The sequence below is a fragment of the Rhea pennata genome, chromosome 5 (assembly GCF_028389875.1).
Source record: "Rhea pennata isolate bPtePen1 chromosome 5, bPtePen1.pri, whole genome shotgun sequence".
Classification (NCBI taxonomy): domain Eukaryota; kingdom Metazoa; phylum Chordata; class Aves; order Rheiformes; family Rheidae; genus Rhea; species Rhea pennata.
The window spans coordinates 66,354,119-66,371,901 of NC_084667.1; the positions used below are offsets into that span (position 1 = coordinate 66,354,119).

General features: G+C 47.5%; 1 protein-coding gene across 2 annotated transcripts in view; it reads left to right on the top strand.

Moving 5' to 3' along the window:
• The window catches only part of BMP4 (bone morphogenetic protein 4), a 33,100-nt gene extending 15,972 nt beyond the window's left edge, over positions 1-17,128 (top strand). Inside the window, exons 3-5 of one of the 2 annotated variants that reach the window (XM_062577785.1) lie at positions 11,168-11,370; positions 14,790-15,166; positions 16,059-17,128. In XM_062577785.1, coding sequence (XP_062433769.1) covers positions 11,363-11,370; positions 14,790-15,166; positions 16,059-16,900 — 1,227 coding nt within the window. In that variant the 5' untranslated portion in view covers positions 11,168-11,362 and the 3' untranslated portion in view covers positions 16,901-17,128. Of the gene's footprint in view, positions 1-11,167; positions 11,371-14,179; positions 14,316-14,789; positions 15,167-16,058 lie in introns of those variants that run through there. The other variant, XM_062577786.1, reaches the window with a different exon arrangement.
• Positions 17,129-17,783: the final 655 nt, after the last annotated feature.

Here is a 17,783-nt window from a genome sequence, read left to right on the forward strand (position 1 = left end):
TGCTTTTTCTAATGTTAACTCTGTTAAGATCCCCTGTAGTCATCTAATATATTGAAGTAAGAAGCTAAGAAGAAGGCCTGGAGATGCTCCTAATGTGTCTATGTTGATTTTCAGAACAGAGGTGAATAGAGCACAAAGACTGATCTTGGGGGTTCACCTTCAAATATCCATCAACAGGAGAATGGCCAGGGGCCTAGGAGAGATCAGTGCAATTCCAGTGCCCAAATGGAATTCAACTGGAGTGGGAAAATGCCAAGACTACTGGAAAGGCAAATACTCGATTCATTTGAACAGAGTCATTTTTAACAAACACAGCTCACTGGGGCCCTGGGTACTGTCTAGCTGTATGGGACAAGAAGGTATGTCTGTGCTTCAGAAAGAAATTGCTCAGAAAACTTGGTGACATCACTTTAAAAGCAACAGTTTCCCTTGTGTCTTGAGACATTCGTTGCCTGCAAGGATGGAAGCAAAAAATTGTCCTGGAAACAGACACTAACTTGGATCTATTCCACAGTTCTGGTGGCTCAGATGAGCGATGCATTGACTTGGAACTTCTCGTTTACTCAAAGGTAAGTGTGAAGCTATGGTAAATCTGGTTTCAGATCAAAGGCACTGCAAGCGACATGATATAAAGCACTGAAACAATCACATTTCTTAAAAAAAAAAAAAAAAAAAAAAGATTCTTCTGAAGGCTTTATGCTGGGTTCAGATATCACCTGTCTGTCCACAGTCTGTATAAATAGTAAAGCCAGCAGGAGCACCAGACTGCGTGCTTTGGCTAACTTGAGAAAAATACAGTTGTGTGCTAACATCTGATCCAGATTCCTCATTAATGGATATGGAAACATGGCCTCATTGTTCACCCTGCAGAACCATGAACCGATAAACATGGGACAGCATGAAATTTTATAGAGGGAGCTGGAGGGCCAAGATCATCTTGAGGTGGTGTGCAATAATGTACCTTGAAAAGGAAGTTAAAGAAAAAGAGATGGAGTCCTCTGTCTTTGCACAGGCAATGCTGAAAAGGTGGGAGGTTTCATGTAAGCAGGCATTTGTAGTACCTCTGTGAATGAGAAAAAATCACTGGAAAGAACACATAGTTCTCAGATGGGCAAAAACCTATTTATTGAAGGACTGTTTTGCAAAGAAACTTCCAAATGGTCTCTCACCAGAGACAACACTGAGCTGAGCTGTCAAACACCGTTAAATTTGAAGCCCTGTCTGTGATCAAGATAGCTGAGAGTTTTTCTAAATTTTTTAGCAGAGGTCCAGAAGAAACAACGTATGTTGAAAACAAATGCTCTTCACTTGGTGTAGATTCTTCTGAATGCTCTTCCTTTTGCTGTCTGATCCAATGGTAAAAACTTGCTTATCTCCGAAGAACCAGATCCTAGGAGGATGCATGAGTGCTTCCTCTAAGCAAAGTCAAAGAGGGCAGAGACAATGTTGTGGCTGAAATGAGACATGTTTGCTCTTGAGATACTATTAAAATGTGTATTCCAAAAGGCAATTTAGCTCTGGTGAGTCTGGTCATCATGATGGAGCTATATTATAGCAATAGCCAAGAAAATGTTCTGGTTTTAGAGATTCTTATCTTTACATATATCTAAGAAACTGTATTTGTCTTAACCAGCTGTAAATGGTACAGTAACAATCACTCATAAAGCAGATTCATCTTTCACTAAAGATAGGCTTCCAGCATTAGATACAATACTAAAAGTTACACTTCTGTGATGGTTTCCATGTAATTTCTCCCATATGGCCCCTAAAACCCCAGATGCTGGAAGGTATGTTTAAGGCCCTGCAAGATATAGGGCCATCACTAATTAGCAAAGACCCTGAGCACGTGTTTAATTTTAAGCATGTGCTTTTCTCTCCCAGGAGTCCATAGGATTTAAGGACTTTAAGTGAATGGGTTTAGGGATATGCTTAAAGATAAGCATGTGTTTAGTTGCTTTCTTGTACTATGGCTTTATTTATTTTTACAGTAATAAGAGAAATGAAAGATCTCATTACAGATCAAACACAAATAAATGTTGAAGCACAGCAGGGAGGCTTTAGGGCTTGGTTCAGAGCCCAATGAAGTCAATGGAAAAACACCCCAACACCTCAGCAGACTTTGGAGCAAAGTCCTCGGAGGACAGATGATGAACTTGCTGGAGAAACTTGTTGAATACCTCATCTTTCTTTGCAAGGTTCCCTTATCTTGTATCCAGATGTTGCTAACAAGGATTTTTATTAGCTGCTGAGAAGTATGAGCACAGCAGTTTTTCAACTCTTGAAATACATGCACATATAGATGAGGTAGAAAGCAGTTTGCTCTGCAGTAGTGATTAAGGACTATGGAGCATTTCAGAAGTTCCTTAGTTTTTGTTGGTAGAACCATTTCTTGGTCCTACTGATCTTAAAGTGCTCTCTTTCATGCAGTGAAGTGAGACCGTTCCTTGGGAAAGTGTTGCTTCTTTGTAGATGGAAATGTTTACACAACAGGAACAGCAAGTTCCTTTGAAGAGCATTCATCTTTTTTGCCTATAGATCTCCAGGTGTAGACGTCAACAGCTGAGTTACTCATTTAGTTTCCCTTTCATAGGTGTGGAGGGAAATAGCCACTTTTAAGGAGTGATTTGATCTATTTTGATGAGGGAATGCTGTAGATTTCTCCATTTGATCAGCTGAATTTCCACCCGTAGAGCTGGATTTGATCTCCTGGTTCAGGCTGAAGCTTTCCTTACTTCTGCAAGACACTGTCCCCAAAATCAGCACAGCTGCCCGAGCCATCAGCTGTCACCCAGCAGGGAAGGTGATCGTGTACTGTCTTGTCAGGCATGTCAAGAAGGTAGGTGTGACTGTAAAACATGTGATTCTGCCTTTTCAGAGGAAGTCTTTTGTGTTGCAGTACCGGAGCCAAACTTTGTCCAAGCTAGCCAGCGGAGTGCCCGTCTAGAGTCTCCAGAGAACTGGCAAGCAGTTAGCACTTGCTAAACTGATATTGCTTCATCCTCTATTATTACCTATGTTTGCTAGGTCAGATTGACACTGGTCTGCAAGGATGTGCTATCGCCACACCAGGCTACCCATCCCGAGCCTCTGGAGAATTGTTAAGCTGTTAAGATGTGCTAAACCCATGCCACTGCGTTGCCTGTTATTGAGTATGTTTGCTAGGTCAAATTGGCACCGATCTGCAAGGACGAGCTATGGTCACACCTTCATTTTGCTTTGGAGGGATACTGTCTGCCTCTCTGGGCCTTGCTTCCCCATCAACGAACAAGTCGGTGATGACAATAATAATTCATTTCTGTCACTTGTGGTGGTATCCACTGGCTCTGGGGTTAATATGGAGAGGGTCTTATACAAGCTGCAGTGAATTAGACTCACAATTAATATACCGTTCTGATTAAGGCTTAATAGAATAATAGATAATAAAATGATATTATTTGCAGCTTGGCCACTCATTGGGCGAGCCCAACAAAATTCCTTTGATGTTTTATTCTTATTCAATACCTTGATACCTTCACTTTAATTCAGACCCCATTTTAAAGACAAAGAAATATACCAGTATTTTCCAGATTCTAAAATGTGAAAACAAAATGCACCTAGTCTTTCACTTCCTTCGTGGTTCAGAGATTATAGGGAAAATGATTTGAAGCATTTCATTCTTCTAACACCTAAATAGAGCCTGGCTTTTTAATAAAAATAAGATTACTTCTGTAGAGTGCTGAGATCCATCCTTGACTTTTGAACCATTTTGAACTGGAAGCTACGAATAAATAAAAAAGTGTGCAGTAGTAGTGCAGTAATTATTTTATTAAATCTACTTTTCTTATGGCTATGATGATAGGACACATTTCTAACTTGTCCCCTAGAAGAGTTATTTTTTCAGCCCAGCCCATGTCTTAAATTTCTGTAGTCCTCTGAACAGAATCTGCAGTCCTTAGTCACATTAAAAGAATTTCCATTGGTTTGAAAGGAAAATGTTAACTTCTTGAATGCGTGGAAAAATACTTCTGTTGCTTAAAAGTAGGTAATTAGATTGAGGACTTTCTCCAAAGTAAACCTTGACAATCTAACAATCATCTTTGGCTTTTGCACTGCATGGAGTTTCTTTTACATTGTTAAATGCATTCCATGTTTCAGTAAATGACACCAGGCTCACCAGCAGTGACTGAGTGATTAGTTTATCATCCTCTTAGTGCAGCCATCTAGATCTTTAACTCTTTAAGCAGTGGCATTTAAGTCTTGAGAACACCCAGGATCATGCCTGAGGCTTTGACATTCTCAATTCAAGCAAATCTTGGATATCAAGTGAAAATGAATAAAAGAAAGTAGGTGGATGCATGCTGATAAGACTTTAAACAAGCCAGGTAAGCTAAATTGCAAATAAACACCAGGCTTTTTACAGAGGAAACCAATTCCTCTTTCCTGGGACCACTTAGGTTATTAGATGTCTAGCAGCATAAAATTACTTGGAGAAAATCTAACAGCATGAAAAGTGAGTGAAGGGTGACAAATCTACAGCTCCGCAGACTCAGAGCTGTGGGGCAGTTTTGTTGGATTTACTATTCATCTGTCATGGGGCAGTGAAAAGAGCGATTTTGCAGAATGATTGATTATTACAAATGCAATTGAGCTGAAACATACTGTGCAAATACTCTTGTGCTAAGATCTTGCCCATGCGGAGATGTCTAACTGCATAAAGCTTGGCAGTGACAAAGTCTTTGGGGAAAGGAGGACCTCAGTACTTACCTAGGGAAAAAAAGGTGCAGGAGGATTTTCAGATAGAAGAAGGAAAAGACTTTGACCTGTGAGCTGCTGACCAATGGTGCCTGCTGCTCAGCATCATGGATCTTCTCTTATCATCTGATCCTACTCAGTAATGTGAGCCAGATCACCATGTGTGCCCTCTGCCATGAGAGACATGGAGCTGCTCACCCTGTGCAGACAAAGTCCTTTGGGAGCTCTGTAGCTAGGAAGAGTCTGAAATGTATGAACATAGCATTTATATGCCTCCATCCACAGGACAGAGCCCAGCGATTATTTATTTTTTAATTTAAAAATGCCTTCATTTTTCAGCCAGTTCCTGTATTTTTCTGTTGTTGTTGTTGTTTTTTACATACTGAACTTAGGAAATTTGCTGGCTTGAATGAAAGGAGTTTTTGTCCAGCAGGCAAAGTAACCCTCTGTGGACAGGAAATGGATGATGCTAGGTGAGATAAATTTTCTATATCCTGAAGAGTGATGGGAGTGGGTTGGGATCTGCCTCTTAGCCCACAGGGCTGTGCATCTATTGCAAGCATACATACAATTTTCTGTTGACTGTTGCTAAACACCCAGGCCATAACCATTCCCAACACCGTAGATACATTCAGGCAACTGTTTTAAGTACGTCTACTTGCCAGAAAACACGATGGAGAAGGTCTAGTTTTGCTATCCCGTTCCATTGTACCTCTTCTGTGGTTGTGCCATCATGGGCTCTTGGTGGCTCACTGACAGAGACTCTGAGAAAGGAGTGGTGGCTGCCAGTGGTCCCAAGAGAGAAATGAACAACACAATAGCTTGCAAATCTGAGCTGTCTTCGTGGTATCACACTGTGAGACGGATCTTATCAGGGTCACCTTGGACAGTCACTGTCCTACTTTGGATCAGAGGTTTGTCTCCACTATCCCTGACTCAGGTCAATACTCGCTGGCTCTAGTTCCACTTGGCCTTCTCATTTTATATTCCTCTCTCTGGCCATCTGACTCTTAATCCACATCATCTTCTCCTTGCAGTATCTCAAGCCCCAAACCTACGTGGTTTCTCCTCTGTCCTTCCCATGCTCAGCCTAGTCAGAAGTGGACAGGCAGCGGAAGCATCACTGATTTCCTGTTCTGCTTTCTCTTTGCACCTAACTCTTATGTGAGGAAAGAGTGATAGGAGGTGAAGCAACTTCCTGAGAGACTCTTGGGATGCCATGGATGACTTTCTGTGCTTTTGGAAGCCGTGGAGTTAGCTTGGTGCTCAGTTTTTGTGCAGCATGTTTATAAGCTGGTACCGCTTACATAAATGGTGTTGCACAGTTGCTCTCTGCAATATTTCTTTGAATTTGGGTGTGGTGTCATATGCATACAGTACTTGGTTCTGAGACTTGTTGCCTTATCGGGTATGTGTACAGAGGGTGGGAAAAGGCAGCAGAATCGGCAGAGGGAGATGGAACAAGCCAGAATGCAAGGTGCGACCAGGGGAACAAGGAGGTCTTCAGGGAAATTGCTGCAACTTGGGTATTCTGCTTTCTGTGACTCAAAGTGTAACAGCAGTGGGCCCAGGGGGCTTGTACCAAGAAAAATAGTACCAAGAAAAAACCTAACCCTAAATACTACACAAATACGATTGGCTCTGACCCTTCATCTTGAGCCTGTTGTTCAAAAACCCCTAGTTTTAAGCCTATTTCTTTTCACTTACAGATGATGCTCTGCACCTGCCAGTTGTGTCATTCTGGGTTGTCTTCATAGACCAGCGCTAGCCTGTTGTGACACCTTGGTGCCTTTGGCTTTGGTCCCGTTTTCTAGAATTGCACCTGGCCTTGCTTTGGCCCTCTGCCCAGACTAAATTTGCCTTCTTGGTTTTCACTTCTTTCCCATATCAGTTTTCTCTCCTGTTCTGTCTTCCTGCTTATCCTCTGGAGTCTGACTCTGTAAACCCTTCTGCCTAGGTGGACCTCCTTTTGGGTAAGCAACCTCCGACCTTCAAAGTCACTTCATATGTAAGGAAGAATGAGACACAGGATGTCTTCAGGCTTACTCACTTTTTGCAGTTTCTTTTCTTCTTCAAACTGCTTTCTAGATATTCTCCTCTCTTCTCTACAAGTCTCTCCTTTCCCTTTCCTATAAGACAGTTGCACAGTTTTATCCCACTGTAAGCTGTTTCATGACTATTTTTTAGAAAGTAAAATAAGTAGGTACAGGAAATGGAGGAAGTCTAGTTTGCCTGTGGGATGTACGCATGCGCAGTACACGTGTACAGCACTGGTCTGCACCCATCGTTTGGATGGGGTGACAGAGAGCACAGGCTGTCCCGCATTGAAATCTGCAGGTCAAGAAATCTGCCTCCCTTCAGTTCATGGGCCTTGTGGTTGCCAGCCAGTAATCTAAAGCTCTGAAGAGTACTGGAAAATCTGGAAACCCACCTCTCACTACTATGTGTTAAATTCCTCCTTTCTAGGCATATTCAGTATCTCTTCTTTCCTATGGAGGAGAGATTTTGCTTTTGGAATTTTCGAAATGTCCCACAACAGTGTTTCCCATCTGCCATTCCTCTCAAGCTGGTGTGACACCAGAGAGAGTGGTGAGAGTCAGCTTCTATCTGCTACAGCTGAGACCAGCATCCCTGGTCTGTCCTCCATGATGGTGAATTGATGTTTGGGGCAGTATGTGCTGTGACAGCAGCACAACTTTTGTTAAATGGGCTTAAATGGGAGCTCATACTGCATCCCTGTGTCATGTTTCCAGGGCCATGAGCCCAGCTGAAATGGTTGGAAGACTTTCTATTTGCTGTGTTGGGAGTTTGGGACCTTTTGGGAACTTACGGTTATTTTTGCTTTATTTCTGAGAATTGTTCAAAGTGCTCTTGTTCTTCCAGAGTGGAGGTTCTGATGTACCTTTAATTTGGAGTACTTCCTTTCCCCTTTGTATTGTTTTGTTTTTAATTACTTTTCCCTGTTAAGCATATGCTTAGACACTTGAATAAAGCAGGTTCCTGGTGTTTCAGCCAGTGTCACACAAACACAAAGCTGGACCTACACCTTCCGAAGTCCAAATCAACTCCTTAAGCATAAAGCCAACTTTCCTCTAGGCATCCCAGTCCTTGCAGCACTGCACTGAACTATTGCCTTTGATCTCCCCAGATAGGTAAGGGTTTGCTTTAGACTTCTCAGTCAGTGACTGGCTATGATAGAAACAGTGAGTGGCAAAATAGATAGTTGCTCTTGTAGGAAAAAGCGAAAAATGACACCAAGTTTCTCTGCAGTCCGCAAGCTGTGCCCCTGCTCAGATCCTTTTTGATCATAGCTGTTGGATGGAGGAGGTGGGTTTTGATTCTGCTTTCCAGTCTTTCATGGCCCCCGAGCAGAGCAGGAAACGGTGAGCAAGAGTGTCTGTACCTTGAAAATAAACCCAACAAATGCTCACTCTTTAGCTCCCTTTATCAATAATAGAACAGAGATCCTCACTGCAGTACAGTGAACTAGGTCCTATGGTAAGCTCATCTGGAAGCACCGCAACTTCTCTTAGCTCCTTCCTCCTGGTGTACAGAGCAGTACCCCTTACACAAGGAGTAATGCCATAGGATATTTGCGGTGAATTGGGTAGTACTAACATGGATTTTGTCGTGTATGTTGTAACCTAGTGTGATGGATATGTGTGTGTGTCTGTGTGATTGTGTGTACAGGATCTTATATGCACATACCTGTTTATAAAAGCACGTGTAACGCTGGGTGGTAAGTAGGACAGCAGCCTGGAAAGGAATACCTACGGAGCCCATTCCACCTGCAGCCTCATATTTGCTTGTGTGGAGGAGCAGCCCTTCCCTCAGAAGTGATCTCTTCTTCCCATCTATGGGAAACTCCCGCGTTCATCCTATACATTCACTATGTAAGATTATTCAGTGAACAGTTTCTAAGATGAGTTCTTGGTCTGTCAGCTGGTCGTGTGTGTGCAGTTTGCCACCAAGCACCTGGTGCAAATGAGCCCTGCCAGCTGGCTTTCACTGGAGGTGGAGGCAACACGGTACGTCCGTGTTTCCTGACTGGGACCATACTTGAATCCCTAACACAAATTCTTCTCTGCTTTTGGGTGTGGATGTTCACATTAATGAATTCAAAATTCATTCACATGCTCATGTTTCCTGACACTTGTGAAAATGCTTTCCAGTGAACTCCTTTGCTATTGCTGAAAATCAAATAAGAGTTGCTGAGAACATGCTCAGAACAGACTTGTTCAGGGAATTCAAGCATGTTCTCATCTAACTATATTTGCAGCAGTTGTCTGCTCTGCTTATTTATGCCTTGTTCTAGTGTCTGAAATCATTAGAGCTTTTGATGATAGCAGATCTCAAGATACAATTAAAGGACAAAGACAAATGTCAGCACCCTGGAGGTGCCATGTAGTTGCGTGGAACGGTAACTTTGGCAGTGTTGCTAGACAGTGAGGAAGAGCAAAGCATGTGAAATACCAGAGTTGGAGCCGAACGCTGACACAGCCGCGTATCAGTGCTTGAGGCGCACTGAAGTGGTATGTACGCGAAAGGAGCTGCCAGTGCTTGTGGGATTCTTAAAAAGTATTCATGACTCAACACATCCAAAATGAATCTGCTTATCTTAGATAGCCATATGGTCTTATGGTGTTTGTTAGAAGAATAATGATCTTTATTAGTACCAGCTTCTGTTTCAGAATATGAGGAACGTGTTCTTCATCTTCTGGAGGTCCTTCTCACTTCTCTGAGATGAGGCTTTGGCTGAGCGGGGACTAATGCAGTGCGGAAGCGAGTGTGTGTTGAAAGCAACATTCTTTCAAAAAGCTGCATGAGATCCGTGCATATTCCTCTTGTAACATTGATCAAGGAAACCAAATGATGTATAAATTATTTTACAACAGATAGCTTAAAGAGGTGTTTGTAACACAGTTCAGGGGAATTTAAAAAACAGATCATTAAAATGGCTTTAGCTTTATTTCAGGAGCTGTATTGCTGAAGCACTTCCCCAAGTCGCAGGCCTCGTAGTTTTGGTGCACTACAAAAGAATCTCTTAAGGGACAATCTTTAGCAGCAGAGACCTTACACTCTACCTGGAGAAGATGGACAACGCAGGAAACTTCTAGGCATGCTCAGCCCAAAGTAGGATCTCTGGGAAGTGGTAAAGTAAGCAAGTCAGGCAAAAGCAGCTAAAATTCTCTGTGCGTGATACAGTCAACCTTCTGCTAGGATTTGCAAAACAATAATAATTATAACTTTAAAAACTTTAAAAAGGGGAAAAAGCAAACAATCACACTATTCAGCTACTGTGTATCTGATTGCCAAAGTCTGGCTTTTTATAACTGCATTTTTTAAATGTACCTGCACAGTGCTTTTTTATTTTTATTTGTAAAAAGCCTGTTTGAAATAAAACTGCAATCTTGAGACTGATTCTCTTGTTAACTCAGAAGTGGTGCTAGAAGTGGTCCTAGTACCTCAGCAGAGCTACTTTAATGTAAAGCCAAAGTAAGATCCAAGCTGGGCCCAATGCTGTATTTCAGGAGAAGTATGTATTTCCTTTTTCAAGAGAACATAGAAAATGCTGGTAGAACAGGCCAGCTCTGAAGACGTTAGAGGAATAATGAAAATCTCAGTGTGGCTGTAAAAAAAGTTCCTTTTGCCATTCAAGCAGCTGCACTTGTTTTCACCAGCTGTAGTCTGGCTTTTTAGTGAGGAGCTACTTTGGAAAAAGTAATCCCTTGGAGTTGTTTGCTCAGTTCCCTTTGTTTTAATTGACTAGTTTAGGCAGTTAAAAGAAAGAGTAGGAGGGAATTGGTCTTAGCACACTTATGGGCATCTCCTCCTGTAATTCCTGTAATTAAAATGTCTCTGACATACGATTTTATTTATTTATTTATGGTTTTAGGCTTGCTTCTGCTCAAGCATGAATCTAGTGAGACGAGTTTTTTTCATAGGGCAGGTTGTTTGCAAACTTTGGAGCCCAAAAGGTGCAGCTGCTCTAAAAATTAACACAGGATGCAAGAACTGGTTTGGGAAGGTCTCTCTCTGCCTGAGTCCAGAGGCATCTCCTGAAATGCTGCCATTAGGGGAAAAGCTTGCCTGGTAAACAGAGCTGGCCTAATTTCTAGAGGTGCTGAACATGGACCTGCAGTGGTTACTGGTAGGTCCTGAATATGCAAAACCTGGAAGCAGGACAAATGTCAGTAGCTGGCATTTTATCAGAAACACACCTGAGCAAATTCACCATTAGCAGGGTAAAGGGTGCAACCAAAGAGAGCAAATAACTGCCCCTCAGCCAGTATCCTCTGCAAGCAGAGTTGGGCACACGGACTCCAGGAGATCTGCCAGCTCTTGGGCTTCTTGCTACACCGCCAGAACAAGACGTTTGTCACAGTCAAGGTCTGTATGTGCATGAATCACCTCTTTGTCTGCCTGGTCTTTTCAGGGTGATGTCCCCAGTGACCTGGTGTTTAGCTTCAAGAGGAGGCCCACAGTATTGCTGTCCAGGTGCAGAGCCCCCAGGAAGGCTTTTCAAGGAGGTCAAAGAGGAAAAATCCTGGCTGCAGAGCACCAAATACAGCTGGGATTGAACCACAGGCGAGAACCTAAGCAATGTCCGCTCTCATCCACGCGAGCTGTGATGCAGGGGTAAGCATGTCTTGTGTAGAGCGTAGACATAATATTCTCTATTTTTGATTTGCTGGATCTTTAAAATACCCAATGGTGTATCTACCGCTGAATTAAGCAGTGTTTGCTTTTCAAACCTTCCACATTTGTATTTTTAGCTCCATTTTGGCATTCACTCTTTTGGTTGGAATATATAACACACACAGTTATTTAGCCTGCCTGGACCGAATTCAGCGTATGTGTAACTCCGTGGGCTTTAGCAGAAGCTACGTTCAAGGTGAATTACTCTCTATGGGGCTAAGGAAATACAGCTTCTGTAGAAATGCATGTCAGCTCCCTCTGTAAATGCTACACTATTTCCATCCATGGCTATTCCTTTGTGGTTTGGGTTATGTATTTACATTTTACGGAATAAATACTACAGCTTTCCCCATGACTAACACTTCTTAGTAACCAATAAGCTACTCAAATACACCATTGCCTCCTACAAGAGCCTAAACCACACTGTTCTCCACTGGGTTTCTGTCCCCAGCTGGCCACCTCCTTGCACAGAGGCATGGTTAACCAGCATTACATAAGTAGCTTTGGATCTGAATTTAATAGGCCGGCTTACTAGAGAAGGTACTGGATAGTGCGGGACTGCATTCCTCAGCAGCAAGCATTTTTAAACATGGACACTGTCTGATCCTAGCAAAATCTCAGCGAGGTCTGTAGACCAAGAGAGGAACATCTTGCTACTTCTCCCACAACGAGAGTGCGAGTTGCTTTTTCTATTCCAGAGGTCTGTTTTAAGAGCTGTGCTATACAGGCACTTGCATAAACTTTGTTTATAGACTGGAATATTTTCAATGAAAATGTTATTTAACTTTAAAAAGTTGCACAGCAGCTACTCCAAAAATTGTTTTCCCTTGTTAAGAATAACACACAGTGTGATACATTTGAAATGGTGATAGCAATATTTCACAAATTTTGATGGATTCATAGTCCAGATACCTTGCTAACAGATGTTTCTTTTAAACTCGGAGTGCTATAGGAATAACTCAGAGATATTACAGTGTCAGCACTGCCTTTTATCTGTACGTGTCCTTTCAGTGACATCCCTAGGCTTTTTTAATGCATGGGTCAGGTCTGAGCTAAAAAAGTTTAAACAGTAAGAGAAGTCATAGCTGGTTTTGAGTTTTGGGGCAGTACTTCAGGTCTGTAGGGGAGCTGGCGCGTGCTCCCTTGGGCCTGCTCTCTCCTTGGGCACAGCAGCCTGGTGGTTTGTGGGAATCTGCTGGTTTATAGTCGTCATTTCTGAGCTTGCTGTTGGTTGTGGTTAATTTATGAACTTTAACCCTGCACATCAAAATTTCAGCAAAAAGCAAAGCCTGGCATAAAGATTTAGGAAGGTGGGGCACATCTGGGTTCTTCTAGGCGGCTAAACCTATAGATTCATGCTGTAAGTCAGCAAAATCCTTCCCGATTGCAGCCAAAGAGGCGTGTGTATGAAACCTAGAAGACAGTAAAACAGTTTCAGTGATGGCTCTTTTAGACCAAGGGATCTGGAAATGCTGTACACTCCTCTGACTGCATCTTCCAGTCTCATAAATTAACAAACTTTTCTCCCCTTGGGTGTTACTTTGCCCAACACAAAGGGACACCCCAGCAGGGCAAAGGGACAGTGTTTTGAAGACCTGCTGGAGTTCTCCTTGTTGTTGTTGTTCAGTGGGAGTGTGAGGTTGTTCAGTCTACTTTGTGTCCCATCACCACGGGGACATCTCACAGCTCTTCATGAAGGGTCATCTACCAGGAGCTGCTTTCTTCCTGCTGGGTTTGTACGTCACCCCCAGTGTGCCTGGCTGGAGCTGTGAGTTAGTGCCAGAGCAGCCCCCCAGGGAAGAGCCTGGAAAGCCTGGCTCTCGCTCCCAACCCCAGAGCTGGCCCTGCCACATGAGCAGGGCAACCTTGGAGGATGCTGGGGCAGATAGGAGCATCCTTCCTCCAGGCAACCTCTGCTTGTACCCCTCTGGTGCAACCAGACTGGGCCGTGTGCAGCCCAGCCTGGCTCTGGTGGTGCTTGCCTCACCTCCAGGAGGAGTCTGGAAACCCGGCCGGGCAGGAAGGGCGAGCGAGAGTTATCCTGGCTGCCGCAGTGGGAAGGGGGATGAGAAGAGAGAGCAAATCCTGCGGGTGGGTGGGAACCCAGGCCCGGCACCGGCCTCCCGGTCTGCGGCGGCGTGTGGGGGAGCAGCCAGCAGCGTGGGCTCGGCCGCCGGTGCGCGGTGTGAGCAGGGAGGGAACCAGGTCTCCCTCCCCATCCCCTTCTCCACGCAGCTGCTCTTCATTCCCCAGCGCTCCCTCCCCTCTCGTAAAGGGAGAGGCGCTTCCCGAGCTTCCCCTCCCAAGCCGGCCGCGCAGAGGGGTCCGCTCGGAGGGGCCGCTCGGACCCGGCGCAGCGGCTCCCGCCAGGCTGCTCGGCGGGGCCGTGCGGCGGCACCGGGGTCTTCGCGGGACCGGCGCTCTCCCCGGCGGGACCCCGGGGGATGCACCTGAGCGGAGCAGCGGGGGAGGAGGGGAGAGAGAGAGGGGGGCGACCCCCCCCCCCCCGAGGGCACCTCGCCCTCCTCCACCTCCCGCCGGCCAAACCCACCTGAGCGCCCCCCGGGGCGGCGGCCGCCGCGGCCCGCGAGCCTGGCGCGGCGCGGCGGGGCGGGCCGGGCCGCCCCCGCGGGGCCGGGCCGCGCCGGCCGGGGGCGGGCCGGGGGCGGCGGGCCGGGGCCGGGGCCGGGGCCGGCGGGGTGCGCGGCTCCACGTGACTGCGCGGCCGGGAGAAAACCGGGGCCGGCGGCGGCGGCGGCCGCACTGCGCCCGGGCGGCGATCGCGGGAGGCGCTCGGCAGCCGCTGCCCCGAGGCTTTCGGCGCGCTGGGTCCGGGCGGGCTCTCCAGAATCATGGACTGTGCTGATATGCCTTGCTTGCTGTCAGTGAGTACAGCCCTCTTCTTCCTCGGCGCCGCTTTTTTATTATTATTTTTTTAAATATGATTTTTCTTTTTTTAACCTTTTTTTCCCCCACCTTTCCCCCCCGCAGCCCGTTCCCCCGGCGGGGCGCGGCGGCGGCGGGACGCGAACTCGCGGCCGCGCGTCCCGCCGCGCCGGGCGCCCCTTCGCCGTCCCCGCCGGGCGCCGCGGCCGCGCCGCAGCTTCGCGCCGGGCCGGCCCGGCGGGGCAAGCGGGGCCGGGATGCGGCGGGGACCCGCCTGGCCGCCGTGGCGGCCGCCGGGCTGCGAGCGGCTGGTCCCTGCCCTCGGGACGCGCCTGCTGCCGCTCGGGGGCTGCTTCTGACTTCGTTTTGCCATTTATTACTATTACTTTTAAATTTCCTCGGAGAAGGAGGAGGGGGGTTGCTTTTCATCCTGACTTTCCTTGTTGTTTGTTGTTGCGTTTCTTACACCCCAGAGACACCATGATTCCTGGTAACCGAATGCTGATGGTCATCCTACTATGCCAAGTCCTGCTAGGAGGTACTAACCATGCTAGCCTGATACCCGAGACCGGCAGGAAGAAAGTCGCAGAGCTTCAGGGACAAGCCGGATCCGGACGCCGCTCTGCCCAAAGCCATGAACTCTTGCGGGGTTTCGAAACAACTCTGCTCCAGATGTTCGGGCTGCGAAGGCGGCCTCAGCCCAGCAAGTCAGCCGTCATTCCTGGTTACATGCTGGATCTCTATCGGCTCCAGTCCGGAGAAGAGGAGGAAAGTCTCCAGGAAATTAGCCTGCAATACCCGGAGCGATCGACCAGCCGGGCAAACACCGTGAGGAGCTTCCACCATGAAGGTCAGTGATGGGAGGAGGTAGATTCCCAGCCGCGGTAGCGATGGGGATTTTGGCGTGTTTGAAGGCTCGTGATCGCATTAGAAGCGGGATGTGCCCAGCCCCCTAAATTTATGGGAGGAAAACGGCCCCCCCTGCCCCAAGACCGCCGTGTGTGGGTGACAGGCATGCTGCTCAGTTTTTTTTTTCCAGCATCCTATGCTTAACCCGAGCTTGACCGTATTTTTGAGGTGCTTTTGCTTCTGTTGACACCAGCAAGTTCCCTTCAGTCCCTCTGCCGCGGGGTCGCTCCCTGGGCTCATGTGGATTTACTGGCTCTGGATCGGATGCGGGAGTAAAGTTGAGGGCGGGATCTCGCCCCTGGTGTGTTCCTTTTGAACTATCAAAGCGATTGCTGCCTGGTTTTGCTCCTTAAAAAAAAAAAAAAAAAACAACAAAAAAAAAACTACTCGAATTTAATACTTACAGCTGTGTGTTTATAAGGTTTATTCAATAGGCCCTTGTAATCTGATCCAAATGTTTCCTAGCGGATGTTTCTTTTCCAAAGTAAATCTGAATTATTAATCCGGCTGCATCATTACTGTGTTGGAATTTGCTTCTCTTTCTCCCTCTGCCCCCCGCGCCGGTTAACAAGGCACCTCTGTGCTCCCCGGCGCCGCACCTCGCTGGGGAGATGCCGCTGGGGTCGGGCGAAGGGGGCGACCCCGTCGGGGTCCCCGCCTGCGGCGGCCGGCGCAGGGGAGGGGTGCGCCAGAGCGGCACCCGCGGGTGCCGGGCAGGTGTGCGCGCTGCGGCCGCGCCGGGGCTCGTGGCTGGCTGCGCTGAGGTTGACGCGCTCTTTCTTTTCGTACCGCTTCCTCCCCCCCCCCATCTTCCTCCCGCTCCTCCGCTCCAGAGCACCTGGAGACGGTGCCGGGCCCCAGCGAGGCGCCTTGGATCCGTTTCGTCTTCAACCTCAGCAGCGTGCCGGAGAACGAGGTGATCTCCTCGGCGGAGCTGCGCCTGTACCGGGAGCAGGTGGAGGAGCCGAGCACGGCGTGGGAGAGGGGCTTCCACCGGATAAACATTTACGAAGTGATGAAGCCGCTGTCGGAGCGCGCTCAGGCCATTACGCGCCTGTTGGACACGCGTCTGGTGCACCACAATGTGACGCGCTGGGAGACCTTTGATGTGAGCCCGGCCGTGATCCGGTGGACCAAGGACAAGCAGCCGAACCACGGGCTGGTGATCGAGGTGACCCACCTCCACCACGCACAGACTCATCAGGGCAAACACGTCAGGATTAGCCGATCTTTACCTCAAGGGCGCGGGGACTGGGCTCAGCTCAGGCCGCTCCTGGTCACTTTTGGGCACGACGGGCGAGGCCACGCGCTGACCCGCAGAGCCCGCCGGAGCCCCAAGCACCAGCGTTCCCGCAAGAACAAAAAAAACTGCCGCCGCCATGCCCTCTATGTGGATTTCAGCGACGTGGGCTGGAACGACTGGATCGTGGCGCCGCCGGGGTACCAGGCGTTTTACTGCCACGGGGACTGCCCCTTCCCTCTGGCCGACCACCTCAACTCCACCAACCACGCCATCGTGCAGACGCTGGTGAACTCCGTGAACTCCAGCATCCCCAAGGCGTGCTGCGTGCCCACGGAGCTGAGCGCCATCTCCATGCTCTACCTGGATGAGTATGACAAGGTGGTCCTGAAAAACTACCAGGAGATGGTGGTGGAGGGGTGCGGGTGCCGCTGACCCCCTTCCCCACCGCCCTCTCCTACCCCTTCTCTCTCCCTCCCGTCCCACCCCCCCAAACTGCTTGCTATAGCTGGACTCTTCTCTAAACTAAACGTTCACCTTGACCTTATTTATGACTTTATGTGCAAATGTTTTTGACAATAATGATCATATATTTTGACAAAATATATTTATAACTACATATTAAAAGAAAAAAATAAAATGAGTCATTATTTTAAAGGTAAACGCATTTTGTGTCTCACCTCCTGGGGTGCTGCCGAGGCTGCGTTAGCCGGGAGCGCGGCTGGGAATACGACCCGCTCCTCCTCCTCCTCTTCCCCTGCCTCTGCTTTCCTGCCCCCCTCCCCTTTTCCCTCCCCCTCTTTTCCCCCCAAAACGCTTCGCAAATCTTAGTCTTTCTATTTCTCGCCGAGGTACCGCGGATCCCCGTGTGCTGGGGCTGCACCACGCGGGAGATGAGGCTCCCTGGAGAGTTTAAGAGCTGCTTCTCCCCGCCGACGGGAATAGAGCCGGCCTTGCTAACCCAGCCCAAGCGTTTGCAAAGCAACCCACCAAAAATGCATTTGAAAAGAAGGTGAAGATTTACCTGAGGGCTTTATGCTAAACCCACTGGGTTTTATACCCTTCGTCGGTCTTCAGGATTCCCCAGGTTTTAAAAACTATTAACATTTTTCCCTCCTTCCCCCCCTCTCCCCCCACCTCAAACTGGAGATTGGCTTCTTTGGGAAGCTTCAAAGGTTTGCATGGGTCCTTTGAAGATCAAATTGCCCCATTACAATGCCAAAAAAAAAGGTATCTGCAGCAGTTAAATATGTGTTAGCTAATAGCTACCTGTGCTACCTGTCCTTTCCAAATTGCTTCTGAGCAGGAAGGTGAGCAG